This window comes from Heptranchias perlo, chromosome 35 (genome assembly GCF_035084215.1).
Source record: "Heptranchias perlo isolate sHepPer1 chromosome 35, sHepPer1.hap1, whole genome shotgun sequence".
Lineage (NCBI taxonomy): Eukaryota > Metazoa > Chordata > Chondrichthyes > Hexanchiformes > Hexanchidae > Heptranchias > Heptranchias perlo.
Genome location: NC_090359.1, coordinates 18,264,803 through 18,278,665, shown reverse-complemented (window position 1 = coordinate 18,278,665; position 13,863 = coordinate 18,264,803). Strand labels below are relative to the sequence as shown.

General features: G+C 41.9%; 1 protein-coding gene across 2 annotated transcripts in view; it reads left to right on the top strand.

The window, feature by feature from the left end:
* The window catches only part of LOC137302379 (misshapen-like kinase 1), a 202,284-nt gene that overhangs the window by 98,412 nt on the left and 90,009 nt on the right, over positions 1 to 13,863 (top strand). For both annotated transcript variants that reach the window (XM_067972004.1, XM_067972003.1), the window contains exons 4-6: positions 4,387 to 4,512; positions 6,677 to 6,787; positions 11,177 to 11,267. In XM_067972004.1, coding sequence (XP_067828105.1) covers positions 4,387 to 4,512; positions 6,677 to 6,787; positions 11,177 to 11,267 — 328 coding nt within the window. The remainder of the gene's footprint in view (positions 1 to 4,386; positions 4,513 to 6,676; positions 6,788 to 11,176; positions 11,268 to 13,863) is intronic.

Sequence of the window (13,863 nt, the reverse complement as noted above, 5' to 3'; positions counted from 1 at the left end):
ACTGTAGGCTTCAGTCCCCTTTAATCCCAAATTGAACTCCTCCATTGCTGAAGTCTCATCCATGATAGTCTTGTTTTCTCTTTTATGCCAAACTCTTAATGTTCCTCAGCAACTCTTAACTCTCAAAATCCAAGTCTGTTCAAGAATTACTTTCATATCTGGGGAGCCAGTTTTAGCATGTGCAACTCCCACTCCTGGATAGGATTTAAGAAAAAGCTTGTCATCTGATAACGCTATTCCTCTCTCACGTCTAACCTCCAGCCTTTCTTCCTGTTGCATTCTTTTCACTTATATCATAGAATTACATAGAATGTACAGCACAGAAACAGGTCATTCGGCCCAACTGGTCCATGCTGGTGTTCACACATGCATCTCCCACCCATCATCATCGAACCCTATCAGCATAACCTTCTATTCCTTTCTCCCTCGTGTTTATCTCACTTCCCCTTAAATGCATCTGTGCTATTTGCCTCAACTACTCCATGTGGTAGTGAGTTCCACATTCTAACTACTCTCTGGGTAAAGAAGTTCCTCCTGAATTCTCTATTGGATTTATTAGTGGCTATCTTATATTTATGGCCCCTAGTTTTGGACTCCCTACAAGTGGAATCATCTTCTCTATGTCTACCCTATCAAACCCTTTCGTAATATTAAAGACGTCTGTTCGGTCACCCCTCAGTCTTTTTTCCAGAGAAAAAAGCCCCAGCCTGTTCAGTCTTTCCTGATAGGCATAACCTCTTATTTACACAGATTATAGCAGAATTCTTTTTTGCACCCCCTCCAGTGCCTTTTTATAATATGGAGACCAGATTGTGCACAGTGCTACTATGGTGAGTGCCCCTCTGAACACTCTTATTTCTGTTAGGCTGCAGGTATGTAATCCTACATGTTCTCCCTGTTCCTCACACCCTTGTTATATTGAAATCAAGACTCATTGCGACATCTTCAACTGTTAATTCATTCTTTCCCAGCACCTCAAAACCATGGAACTTCTTACCTCCCCGAGCCTTCCCTTCCTCCTGTAATCTTCAGGTTTTAAAATCTAAACTTGGCATCACCTAATCACTACTTCCTGAGCCACCAAGTCTCCCCTTTCCCTTTGGTGTTGTCCTGCACAATCCTTCCTCTTGTTTTCTCAATTTAGAAAAAAAATCAAGTCTATATTGTGCCTGACCAGGGATTGCTTGATGATGCTGTGCCCAAAAGGGAAAGTAATGAGATTCCTTACTTTGAGCATAAAAATCTCTCCCCTGCTCCTGTGGTAAAAGGAGAAAATCAACCTCTGTCACTGGTATATTGTATTAATTAAAAAAAAAACACATTCAGCACCTTTTTAACTAGAATTCAAAGTCAGTCAATCTGCAGATTTATTTATTGATTGATTATAGAGCCCATTGCTTTCTGCTTATTGGTGATTTTGTCTTTTCAAATGTGGTTCATGGAAGGTAGAATAACTGCAAAAGCATCAGAACATTGAAATGCATGATTCACTGGTGAGTACACATCCTCGAGGTCAGCCCCTAACATTCATTTAGTTGAGCAAGAAGACACGATTTATCTCGTCCGTGGTGTGATTAATACTGTTCTTTTAACCAATTCCATGTTCATTCCATGTGTAAAACATGTTCCCAAGACTTGCAGGGCAGACTTACTGCAGTCCCTTTATTTTGGCAGCCTGCAATAGTTAATGTCAGCCAATGTTTATAATTAAACAAGGAGCTGACTTGAAAGTAAAACTGACCTTTTATGGATCGACAGCATTTACTTTTTAAGAAAAAGCAAACAAAATTCTGGTCTCTGATTAACACCCACGTCTTGGGAGTGGGTGTGCATCAGTGAGCCATTGTGTGTGTTTGCCACTTGCACTGTACTAGCAAAAGCAGATTCTTTTGACGACTGCAGACTCTCAAGGGGTGGAAATGGTTATATTGCAGAGAAAAAAAGCCACTTACCCGCAGAATGGTGTGAAAACATCCATCAGAGCCAAGAATATATCTGAAAAATAATTTTTGCTGTTGATTTGAGACTGAAAAGGATTTTATTTTTTGGTAATACAGAACACTGTATTCTTTAACTTTTTTTTGGGCCCTTAAATTACATCTATGCCAATTATAACAGAAAATTTTAGGAAAATCCTCAGCCACTACATGACAGGAAATATCTGTGCTTTGTGAATAGAGGCATTCAGTACACAGGAGAGTAATTGGGCCTGGTACTTTCCTATTTAAAAAAAAACCTATGTTTTCATGGGACTTCATTAGTTTTGGATTGCTGTTTTCAATGATTTAGATTCAGACAGCACATACCATAATGCTGAAGGGGCCAAAATATTTTTTGTGGGAATCTTAAGTTTTAACTTTTTAAATTCCTGTTTCCGCATTAACTCCCAGTGTGCTGCAGACTAGTTCACCCATCTGATCTGTCGATCTTTTCTGAGGTTCTCCTTAGAGCAGGGAAGATTAAGGGGAGCTTTGATAGAAGTGTTCAAAATTATGAATGGTTTTGATAGAGTGGATAAGGAGAAACTGTTTCCAGTGGCAGAAGGGTCAGTAACCAGAGGGCACAGGTTTAAGGTGATTGGCAAAGGAACCAGAGGTGAGATGAGGACTTTTTTTACGCAGCGAGTTTTTATGATCTGGAACGCACTGCCTAAAAGGGTGGTGGAAACAGATTCAGTAGTAACTTTCGAAAGGGAATTGGATAAATACTTGAAAAGAAAAAATTTGCAGGGCTATGGGGAAAGCGCAGGGGAGTGGGACTAATTGGATAGCTGTAACAAAGAGCTGACAGGCATCATGGGCCAAATGTCCTCCTTCTGTGCTATATCATTCTATGATTCTAGGTGCGGTGCCCAGAACTGAACGCATTACTTTAAACGGGGTCTAACCAGAACTGTAACCTATCTTCCACCTATCTTTGAATTCCAGCCCCCTTGAGATAAAGGCCAACATTCCATTAGCCTTTTAAATTATTTTTTGTACCTGTCTGCTAGCTTTTAGTGATTTCTGTACTTGGATCTCTAAATCTGTCTGCTTCTCTACAGTTCCGAGCTTCTCACCATTTAGAAAATACTCTGATCTATCTTTCTTGGGTTCAAAGTGGATGACCTCACACTGCCCCATGCTGAACTCCATCTGCTACAGTTTTGCCCACTTACTTAAACTATCAATGCCCCGTTGCAACTTTCTGCTCCCATCTACACTATTTACTGTGCCATTTAACTTGGTGTCGTTTGCAAACTTGGATATCTGGCTCACTGTTCCTTCATCTAGGTCATTTATAAATATAGTGAAAAGATGAGGCCCCAATTCAGATCCCTGGGGGACACCCCTAGTCACATCCTGCCAATTTGAGTACATACCCATTATCCCTACTCTCCTACCTCCTAACCAATTCCCTATCCATGTTAATAGGCTGCTTCCAATTCCATGCGCTCTCATTTTTCTTAACAGTCTCTTAAGTAGAATCTTGTCGAATGCCTTCTGGCAGTCCATATAAATAACATACATAGACACTCCCATATCTACCACATTAGTTACCTCTTCAAAACAATTAAACTAGGTTTGTTGAACATGACTTACCCATTACGAGTCCATGTTGGCTCTCTGATCAGTTCATATTTGTCCAAGTGCTCAGTAACTCTGTCCCTAATAACAGATTCTGGTAACTTCCCTACAACAGCTAATAGGCCTATAATTTCCTAGTTTATCTCTTCTACCCTTCTTTCTCCCCCACCCTTGCCCTTCTGAAGTCTTAGTCTCTTGCTGAGGTATAGCTCAGTTGGCCCTGGCTGCCCTCCAGTATGTTACACCAGTGACCATTCATCCTTTGTGAGCCTGGATGCTACATCTGGACTAGTGGTAGCTCCCTGCTGTGGTGAAGCACCTCCCACACACATGCACACTCATTCACACATCTATTGGACTAATGCCATTGATGAGAAGTGATGTTTAGCCTCCACCTAAGACTAGAAAAACTACCAGGCATCTGGACTGTCTTCCAGAGGACTTTTGGGATGAGCACTCCACCCGAAGGTCTCTACAAGCCCTCAAAATCCAGCCAGTTCAGTCCTATTTGTGCTTTTGTTTCTTATTCACTGGTTTGGGCCAGTTTGAATTTTGATATCTGGAAAGAGTTGTTCATCATGCTTTTGCGTTATTGGTGAATAAATCCTAAATCGGAATACCAAGAATTGTTGGTATCAGCAACTTGAGATATAAAAAATGGTGAATATGGATTTAAACTGTCTGTGTGGCCCTCAAAGACAAGCTCCGACACCTTTGAGCATTTAATTTGGGAAAATCTGCATATGAGAATATTATTAAAGTGCCAATGGCCAGTTTTATAAGCAAAGTATGAAGTTCTTGTATTTTTTTTAAAATCCAGGATGAAGAGGAAGAGATAAAGCAGGAAATTAACATGCTGAAGAAGTACTCGCACCATAGAAATATCGCAACGTACTATGGTGCCTTCATCAAAAAGAGTCCCCCAGGCCATGATGACCAACTCTGGGTGAGAAGTCAAATGTCATTTGTGATTCCTGGGGTTAAATGCGTATCTTTGTGAAAATAATATGGTCTGATCCTCAAACTACACGGCACGATAGCTTAATTGATAGCAAACCCAACATTAAAAAGTAACCTGTAGCAGAATTTGCAAGTGCTTTCTTTTCAGAGCTCATCAACCTAATTACTATATTGCTGGTGCGGCTCGTGCAAAATTGGCATTGATTGCGTTTGCGATTGACAAGGTTGTGCATTCTTTCTGCTTTCTCCCCACCTAACCAGCGCTGTGAAAGGAAAATCTGTTGGTTCCATGTTGCCTTCACTGATGAAAGATTGCTACCTGAAATGGTAGTCTGTCTTTCCTCTTTCAGATATTGACTGATCTACTGTGCATTTCTAACAGCTTCTGTTTCAATGCTGCAGACTTACAGCAGTCCCCGTTTTTCTTTTTCTCCCTAGAAAGAACATACATCTGATATTATAAAGAAGCTGCATTGTAACGGCAGTAGATATCAGGAAAGACTGAACAGGCTGGGGCTGTTTTCTCTAGAAGAGAAGTGACTTAATAGAGGTCTTCAAAATTATGAAGGAGCCTGATAGGGTAGACATAGAGAAGATGTTTCCACTGGTGGGGAGTCCAAAACTGAGAGACACAAATATAAGATAGTCACTAATTCAGGAGAAACTTCTTTACCCAGAGAGTGGTTTGAATGTGGAACTTGCGACCACAAGGAGTAGTTGAGGTGAATAGCATGGATGCATTTAAGGGGCAGCTCGATAAGTACATGAGGGAGAAAGGAATAGAAGGATATGCTGATAGGGTGAGATGAAGTAGGGTGGGAAGAGGCTCGATTTTTTTTTTTTTTTATTCGTTCATGGGATATGGGCGTCACTGGCAGGGCCAGCATTTATTGCCCATCCCTAATTGCCCTTGAGAAGGTGATAGTGAGCCATCTTCTTGAACAACTGAGTGGCTTGCTAGGCCATTTCAGAGGGCGATTAAGAATCTACCACTGCTGTGGGTCTGGAGTCACATATAGGCCAGACCGGGTAAGGACGGCAGGTTTCCTTCCCTAAAGGGCATTGGTGAACCAGATGGGTTTTTACAACAATCCGGTAGTTTCATGGCCACCATTACTGATACTAGTTTCTTTTTAATTCCAGATTTTTATTTAATCAATTGAATTTAAATTCCCCAGCTGCCGTGGCGGGATTTGAGCTCATAACTCCAGAATAATAGTCCTGGCGTCTGGATTACTAGTCCAGCAACATAACCACTATGCTACCTTACCTGATGCGTGTGTTGAGGAAAAAAAATCACTGGCATAGACCAGTTGGGCCGAATGGCCTGTTTCTGAGCTGTAAATTCCATGTATGTAATTCTGTGCAATCTCAGCATGGTTTGGTTTAATAGAAGTGGTGTGGGGTCACCTGGAGGAGGTAGTCTGACATTTCAGCTTGCCATCAACTGTAGTATAATTACAAGCAGCGCAACGCAAAATGTAAAAAAAAAATTCTTAGGCGGCCACCTCGTTTTTGAACTTGTGACCCTTCGCTAACAGTAAAACTTTCACCTGCATTCGGGTTCCAATGAGTGGAAGTTTGTGTTTGTGCACGAGTAAACTTTCCCCGATCAGAGCACGGTGCACAGGTGGCAGTTTGTACAGCTCTGAAGTAGCTACCTGTGTTATATGCCATATATAAATATATACCTGTTTGAAACTGCACTATATAACTGATGGGATGCAATGGGAATCAGAATCCAATCATGTTTGAAATTTATTTTTTTGAGGTTGCGACGTAAAAAAAAAGTTCTCTTTCTCCTGGTCTCCCTGCACTGCCCTTGGCCAATGTTTTGAACTGGCTATGATTCATTGGATTTGCTCACGATCAGCATCGGCTGCATAGTTTCATGAAAGTACAAGAAATATCTAGTGCCACCTTTCCCCTTTTTTTGTCTTCCTTTAATTATGTCAAAGTGACAAAAGGTTAGCCTGAACAAAGTACCACTGGTTGTAATGTACCCATCTCTGTATCCATCGTGTATTATATCTCAAGTTTCTGCAGTTTTCTGTCTGTGTTGATGACCCATAATTTAAAATTCACTTGTGAGAAATGGAGAAGTAGAATTTATGCTTTTATTCAGATTGTTTCTCTGTTCTACTTCTTAGCTGGTTATGGAATTCTGTGGAGCTGGATCTGTCACAGACCTGGTCAAAAACACCAAAGGAAATGCACTGAAAGAAGAATGGATTGCCTACATCTGTAGAGAGATACTACGGGTAATTACCATTTTCTGAACCTACAATGCTTTTTGTTTCTTTTCATCAGAATTCATTGCAGAGAACATCTTCCTCTTCAAACAAAAGCTATTTTTGAAGATTTGAAAGTTCAATCTGAGTTTCCCTTGGGGTGCATAACAGCTGACCTCAAAGTATTAAAAAGAAGTAGGTGTGTAGATGCTTTAATCATGGTCTTCCAAAACTCTCTTGATTCAGGAATTGTCTCCTTGGATTGGAAAATTGCTTATGTCACTCCATTATTTAAGAAGGGTAGGAGAGATAAATTAGGAAATTGTAAGCCTATTAATCGAACGTCTGTTGTGGGGAAGTGACTAGAATCTGTTATTGGGAACAGAGTGACTGAGCACTTGGATGAATATGAACCGATCAGAGAAAGCCGGCATGGATTTGTAAAGGGTAAGTCATGCCTAATGAACCTAGTTGAATTTTTTGAGGAGGTAACTAACGTGGTAGATAAGGGAGTGTCTCTTGCCTTCCAGAAGCATTTGCTTAGGTTCCACCTAAGGAGACTTAACAAAACTAAGAGTGCATGGAATTGAAGGGAACCTATTGACATGGGTAGGGAATTGGTTAGGAGGTAGGAGAGAGATATTGGGTGTGTACTCATATTGGCAGGATGTGACTAGTGGTGTCACCCAGGGATCTGTACTGGGGTCTTAGCTTTTCACTATATTTATAAATGACTTGGTTGAAGGAAAGAAGAGCCATATATCCTAGTTTGCTGATGACACCAAGTTAGGTGGCAAGGTAATTTGAGTAGACAGGAAACGAAAGTTGTAGAGGGACATTGATAGATTGTGAGTGAGCAAAATTGTGGCAGATGGGGTTCAATATGGGGAAATGTGAGGTCATTCACTTTGTACCCAATAACAACCCAAGATCAGAGTATTTTCTAAATGGTGAGAAGATAGGAATTGTGAAGGAGCAGAGATATTTAGGGGTCCAAGTACAGACATCACCATAGCTAGTGGACAGGTGCAAAACATAGAATCATAGAAAGTTACGGAGCAGAAGGAGGCCATTCGGCCCATCATGTCCGTGCTGGCCGAAGAAAAGCTATCCAGTTTAATCCCACTTTCCAGCACTTGATCTGCAGTTCTGTAGGTTTCAGCACTTCAAGTGTTCATCCAAGTACTTTTTAAATTTGTTGAGGGTTTCTGCCTCCACCACCCTTTCAGGCAGTGAGTTCCAGACCCCCACCACCCTCTGGGTGAAAACATTTCTCCTCAGCTCCCATCTAATCCTTCTACCAATCACTTTAAATCTATGCCCCTGATCACTGACCCCTCTGCTAAGGGAAATAGGTCCTCCCTGCCCACTGTATCTAGTCCCTTCATAATTTTATACATCTCAATTATATCTCCCCATAGCCTTCTTTGTCCAAAGAAAACAACCCCAGCCTATCCAATTTTTTTTCTCATAGCTAAAATTCTCCAGCCCTGGCAACATCCTCGTAAATTTCCTTTGTACCCTTTCTAGTGCACTCACATCTTTCCTGTAATGTGGTGACCAGAACTGTACGCAGAACTCAAGCTGTGGCCTAACTGATGTTTTATACAGTTCTAGCATAACCTCCCTGCTCTTATATTCTCTGCCTCAGCTAATAGAAACATAGAAAATAGGAGCAGGAGTCAGCCATTCGGCCCTTCGAGCTTGCTCCGCCATTCAATATGATCATGGCTGATCCTCTATCTCAATTTCATATTCCCGCTCTCTCCCCATTCCCCTTGATGCCTTTTGTGTCTAGAAATCGATCTAGCTCCTTCTTAAATATATTCAGTGGCTTGGCCTGGAATAATGGCTACAATTAAAAAAGCTAATGGAATATTGGCCTTTATCTCAAAGGGGTGCAAGTTATGTTAGTTATATGAAGTTTTGGTTAGATCCCATTCAGAGTATTGCGTTCAGTTCTGGGCACCGCAGCTCAAGAAGAATATATTGGCCTTGGAGGGGATGCAGTGCAGATTCACTAGAATGTTACCGGGCCTAAAAGTGTTAAATTATGAGATAAGGTTGCATAGTCTAGCCTTATATTCCCTTGAGTATGGAAGATTAAGATTTGATGTGATTGGGGTGTTTAGGATAATTGAAGGATATGATAGAGTAGCTGGAGAGAAACCATTTCCTCTGGTGGGGGGATTCCAGAACAAATGGGCATAACCTTAAATTAGAGCTCGGCTGCTCGGGTGATGTCAGGAAGCACTTCTTCACACAAAGGGTAGTGGAAATCTGGAACACACTTTCCCCCAAAAAGCTGTTGAGGCTGGGGGTCAATTTAAAAATTTTAAAACTGAGATGGATTGATTTTTGTTAGGTAAGGGTTACGGAACCAAGGCGGGTGGATGGAGTTGAAGTACAGATCAGACGTGATCTAATTGAATGATGGAACCAGCTCGTGGGGCGAAATGGCGCACTCCTGTTCCTATATTCCTAACAGCATCATTTAAGAAATCTGATTTGAAGGAATCGAGAACAGCCTTTCTCCTGAAATTGGCTGCATGATTGTGTGAGCATAGTATTAGGAAGCTCTTGGCTCGAGTTTTTCCACTTTGGCACACTCGACCCTTGAGCAACTCATCCTGTCCAATGTGACTTTGGCTCTTGCCTTTAACTCAACAAAACTCATTCAAACCTGAACAAGCCCTCCCTCGTGAACTTCACCCATTTAGAATAATGCTAGCTGGGGTCTTTATCAAAGATAGTGTCAAAATTTCAGATGCTGAGAAATGAGGTGAGCTCCTCTTGAGGTTTGGTATTATCAACCTTAAGTTGTTTCCTTTGTAATGCTTTCCAGACTATTGCCCTACTTGTGCCACTTATACCAAATTAAAATTAGTGTAAGGAAAATGGTGCATGAGGAAAGGTTACATGTTTGTTAAAATAACTTGAATTTCTTTCATCCTAATTTACAACTCGCTGCAGAAGTTAGGTATCATGAAGTTTGTGCCTGGGGCTGAAAGAGAGAGAGAGAGAGACCCACCCAATTCTTTCTCAATATTATCCTAATTTCCATTATAGTTGAATTTCATGGGTTCTCACTGCTACCACTGCCTCTTCCTCCTCGATATTGCACTGAGTCTTTGCTTTTGGGCTAATGCCAGATTTCAGATGTGGTGATCTCTTAAATTTATCCCAAGACCTTAAGACAGTTATTACATTTGTGGAGGATTTTTAGGTACGTGAGCCCAAGTGGGCAAATTTGTTTAGCAACATCGATCGACATTGCCAGTCCAAGTTCCGACCAAAAGCCAGGAAAGATAAGGAAGGAAAATTAAGAGTTCAATGTACTTTTGGATGTGTAGCAGAATGCAGAAATTTGTTTGAAATACTGCGCCAGTGTTTTGCAATGTCTCCTGAGTTCCAGCTCTAGATACGAACCAGACTCTCACTTTTCACAGATAGGCATCATTACTGGTAACTATATTCGGCTCATCCCTAAATATCTGATTGGATTACACACAGAAAATCACTTTTTAAGTTACAAAAGGACTTGGTGTTCAAGGGATTAAATGTATAGGGCCATGGAACTATCAGAATCTTAAAGCACAGAAGGAGGCCATTCAGCCCATCATGCCTGTGCCGGCTCTCTGAAAATGCACCCAATTAATCCCACTCCCCAGCTCTCCCCATAGCCCTGCAAATTTTTCCTTTGTAAGTAGAGATCCAATTCCCTTTTGAAAGTTATGACTGAATCTGCTTCTACCACCCTTTCAGGCAATGTATTCCAGATCATCATAACTTGCTGCTTTAAAAAAAAAATTCCTCATCTCCCCCAGGCTTTTTGCCAATTATTTTAAATATGTGTTCTCTGGTTACTGACCCTCCTGCCAGAGGAAACAGTTTCTCCCTCTCTACTGTGTCAAAACTCCTCATCATTTTGAATGCCTCAATTAAACCTTCCTTTAACCTTTTCTGCTGTAAGGAAAACAATCCCAGCTTCTCCACATAACTGAAACCCCTCATCCCTGGCACCATTCCAGTAAATCTCCTCTGCACCCTCTCTAAGGCCTTGACATCCTTCCTAAAGTGTGGTGCCCAGAATTGGGGACACTATTCTAGCAGAGGTCTAACCAGTGATTTGTAAAGATTTAGCATAACTTCCTTCTTTTATACTCTATGCCTCTGTTAATAAAGCCAAGGATCCCGTATGCTTTTTTAGAAGCATCATCAACTTGTCCTGCCACCTTCAAAGATTTGTACATATGAACCCCCAGGTGTCTCTGTTCCTGCATCCCTGTTAAAATTGTACCATTTAGTTTATACTGCCTCTTGCCATTTTTCCTTCCATCTAATGGAGTGAATTTATATTAAATGTGTTTAGTAGTGTTCATGATCAGCATTTTTGATTTCTCTTTGCTTTCCCTACAGGGCTTAACGCATCTTCATGCACATAAAGTTATTCACAGAGACATCAAGGGTCAGAATGTTTTACTGACGGAAAATGCTGAAGTCAAACTTGGTAAGGTCCTGGGAAACTTGGCCTATTGGGGAAATATTCAATGCAGAAATCTCCTTGTACAAGAGCAAAATTTGTAGCATGTTTAGTATGTGCATGCTAGTTAGGACATATAGGAAACATAACGCTTTCAAAGGACATGGAAGATTGATGACTGGGCATGACTTGTAACACTCTGCTCTCTACTTTCCTAAATTTAAAAAAAATCTGCTAATTTCTCTTTTAAAGGCATGGCATATTCTACTGGTGGTACCTGTACAATGATATTGCAGTTGTGCTCCCTTCATTTTGCCACACAAAGATTAAGTACAATTTTAGGCAAGGCACACATGAAATAGCACTCCATCAAAAGTAGGAGCCTTCAGGGGGGAAATTGGTGAGGGGAGAATTTTGAGTGCTGTTAAGTGAGATAATTGGTCTGTGGGATTTAAGAGAAACCATGCTCAAGTCATGAGTTGAGACTGATGACTTGCATGTATATGTGTGTGTGTGTTCACCGAAAAACCTTCGCAGCAGTTGCCATAGCAATGTTAACCTGATCGCAGCAAGGTCAAATAGATTGATTTAAAAGGGAGCTTCTGCCTATTTTTCTTATAGAAAGCGGGGGAGGAAAAGAGTCTGGGTCAAATGGACGTAACACTGTCAAGTGTGTAAAAGCCATGCAGAGATGAAGAGAAAGGTTAAGAGGGCAGACAGTGGGAGATGGAATGAGATAGAGTGGCAAACAAGCAGAACCAGTAATGGGAACATTTTTTTTTGTACTTTTATTTGTGAACAGAATGTGAGATCAACTGGTATAAAGAAAAAAAAATTCAATGTGAACATCCTGTAATATATTTATGTAATATATCTGCTACATCACAACAACAACTTGCATTTATGTAGTGTCTTTCACGCCATCAAACATCCCAAGGCGCTTCACAGGAGCGATTCTCATACAAAGTTTGACATTGAGACACATAAGGAGATACTAGGACAGGTGACCAAAAGCTTGGTCATAGGTTTTAAGAAGCACCTTAAGGAGGGGAGAGAGAGGTATAGGGAGAGAATTGCAGACCTTAGGGTCTAGGCAGCTGACAATATGGCAACCAATGATGGAGCGATGAAAATCGCGGATGCGCAAGAGGCCAGAATCGGAGGCACGCAGAGACCTTGGAGGGTTGTAGGGCTGGAGGAGGTTAGAGAGATAAGAAAGGGCGAGGCCAAGGAGTGATTTGAAAACAAGGATGGGAAATTTGAAATCAGGGTGTTGCTGGACCTGCTGTGTGTCTGAACCTCTTGATTAAATTACTGCTTTGAAATCATTCCCAGTTATTTGCCAATCTCCATATAATCACCTGATGCAAAGCAGCACTCCTGCTGTCATTGCCATTTTCACTGTGAGTTGGTGAAGCATACAGCAGCCACAAGTTTCCACCCACCTGCAGTCTGATCCAGTTTTGCAGATTGCTCTGTGGTATAGTGACTGAAGGATAGTCGAATAATCATGCCTCCCACTGCAGAGGGAGGAGCAACCAGCTGGATTTGCGATGTGCTGCAGCCATTTTAATTCAGCTCTCTTGGGCTCAGTATCCCTTCACACTCACTACCCCTGGATTCTCACTACCCCTGGGATACGGTAGCATAGTGGTTATGTTACTGGACTAGTAATCCAGAGGCCTGGACTAATAATCCGGTGTCATGAATTCAAATCCCGCCACGGCAGCTGGGGAATTTAAATTCAATTAATTAAATAAAAAATCTGGAATTAAAAAAAAAACTAGTATCAGTAATGGTGGCCATGAAACTACCGGATTGTCGTAAAAACCCATCTGGTTCACAAATGTCCTTAAGAGAAAGAAACCTGCCGTCCTTACCCGGTCTGGCCGACATGTGACTCCAGACCCACAGCAATGTGTTTGATTCTTAATTGCCCTCTGAACTGGCCTAGCAAGCCACTCGGTTGTAAAATCTCGCTTAAAAAAAGACATAAGCATAATAAAACCGGATGGACCACCCAGCATCGGACCACTAGGCGCCGGAGGCAAACCAAGCCCAGTCAACACTGCAAAGCCCTCCACACGAACATCTGGGGACTTGTGCCAAAATTGGGAGAGCTGTCCCACAGACTCGTCAAGCAACAGCCTGACATAGCCATACTCCCAGAATTATACCTTTCAGCCAACGTCCCAGACTCTTCCATCGCCATCCCTGGGTATGCCCTGTTCCACCAGCAGGACAAACTGACCAGAGGTGGCGGTACAGTGATATACAGTCAGGAGGGAGTGGCCCTGCTATTGACTCTGGACCCCATGAAATCTCATGGCATCAGGTCAAACATGGACAAGGAAACCTCCTGCTGATTACCACCTACCATCCTCCCTCAGCTGATGAATCAGTCCTCCTCCATATTGAGCACCACTTGGGGGAAGCACTGAGGGTAGCAAGGGCACAGAATGTACCCTGTGTGGGGGACTTCAATGTCCATCACCAAGAGCAGCTCGATAGCACCGCTACTGTCCGAGCTGGCCGAGTCCCGAAGGACATAGCTGCCAGACTGGGCCTGCGGCAGGTGGTGAGTGAACCAACACGAGGGAAAAACCTACTTGACTTGGTCCTC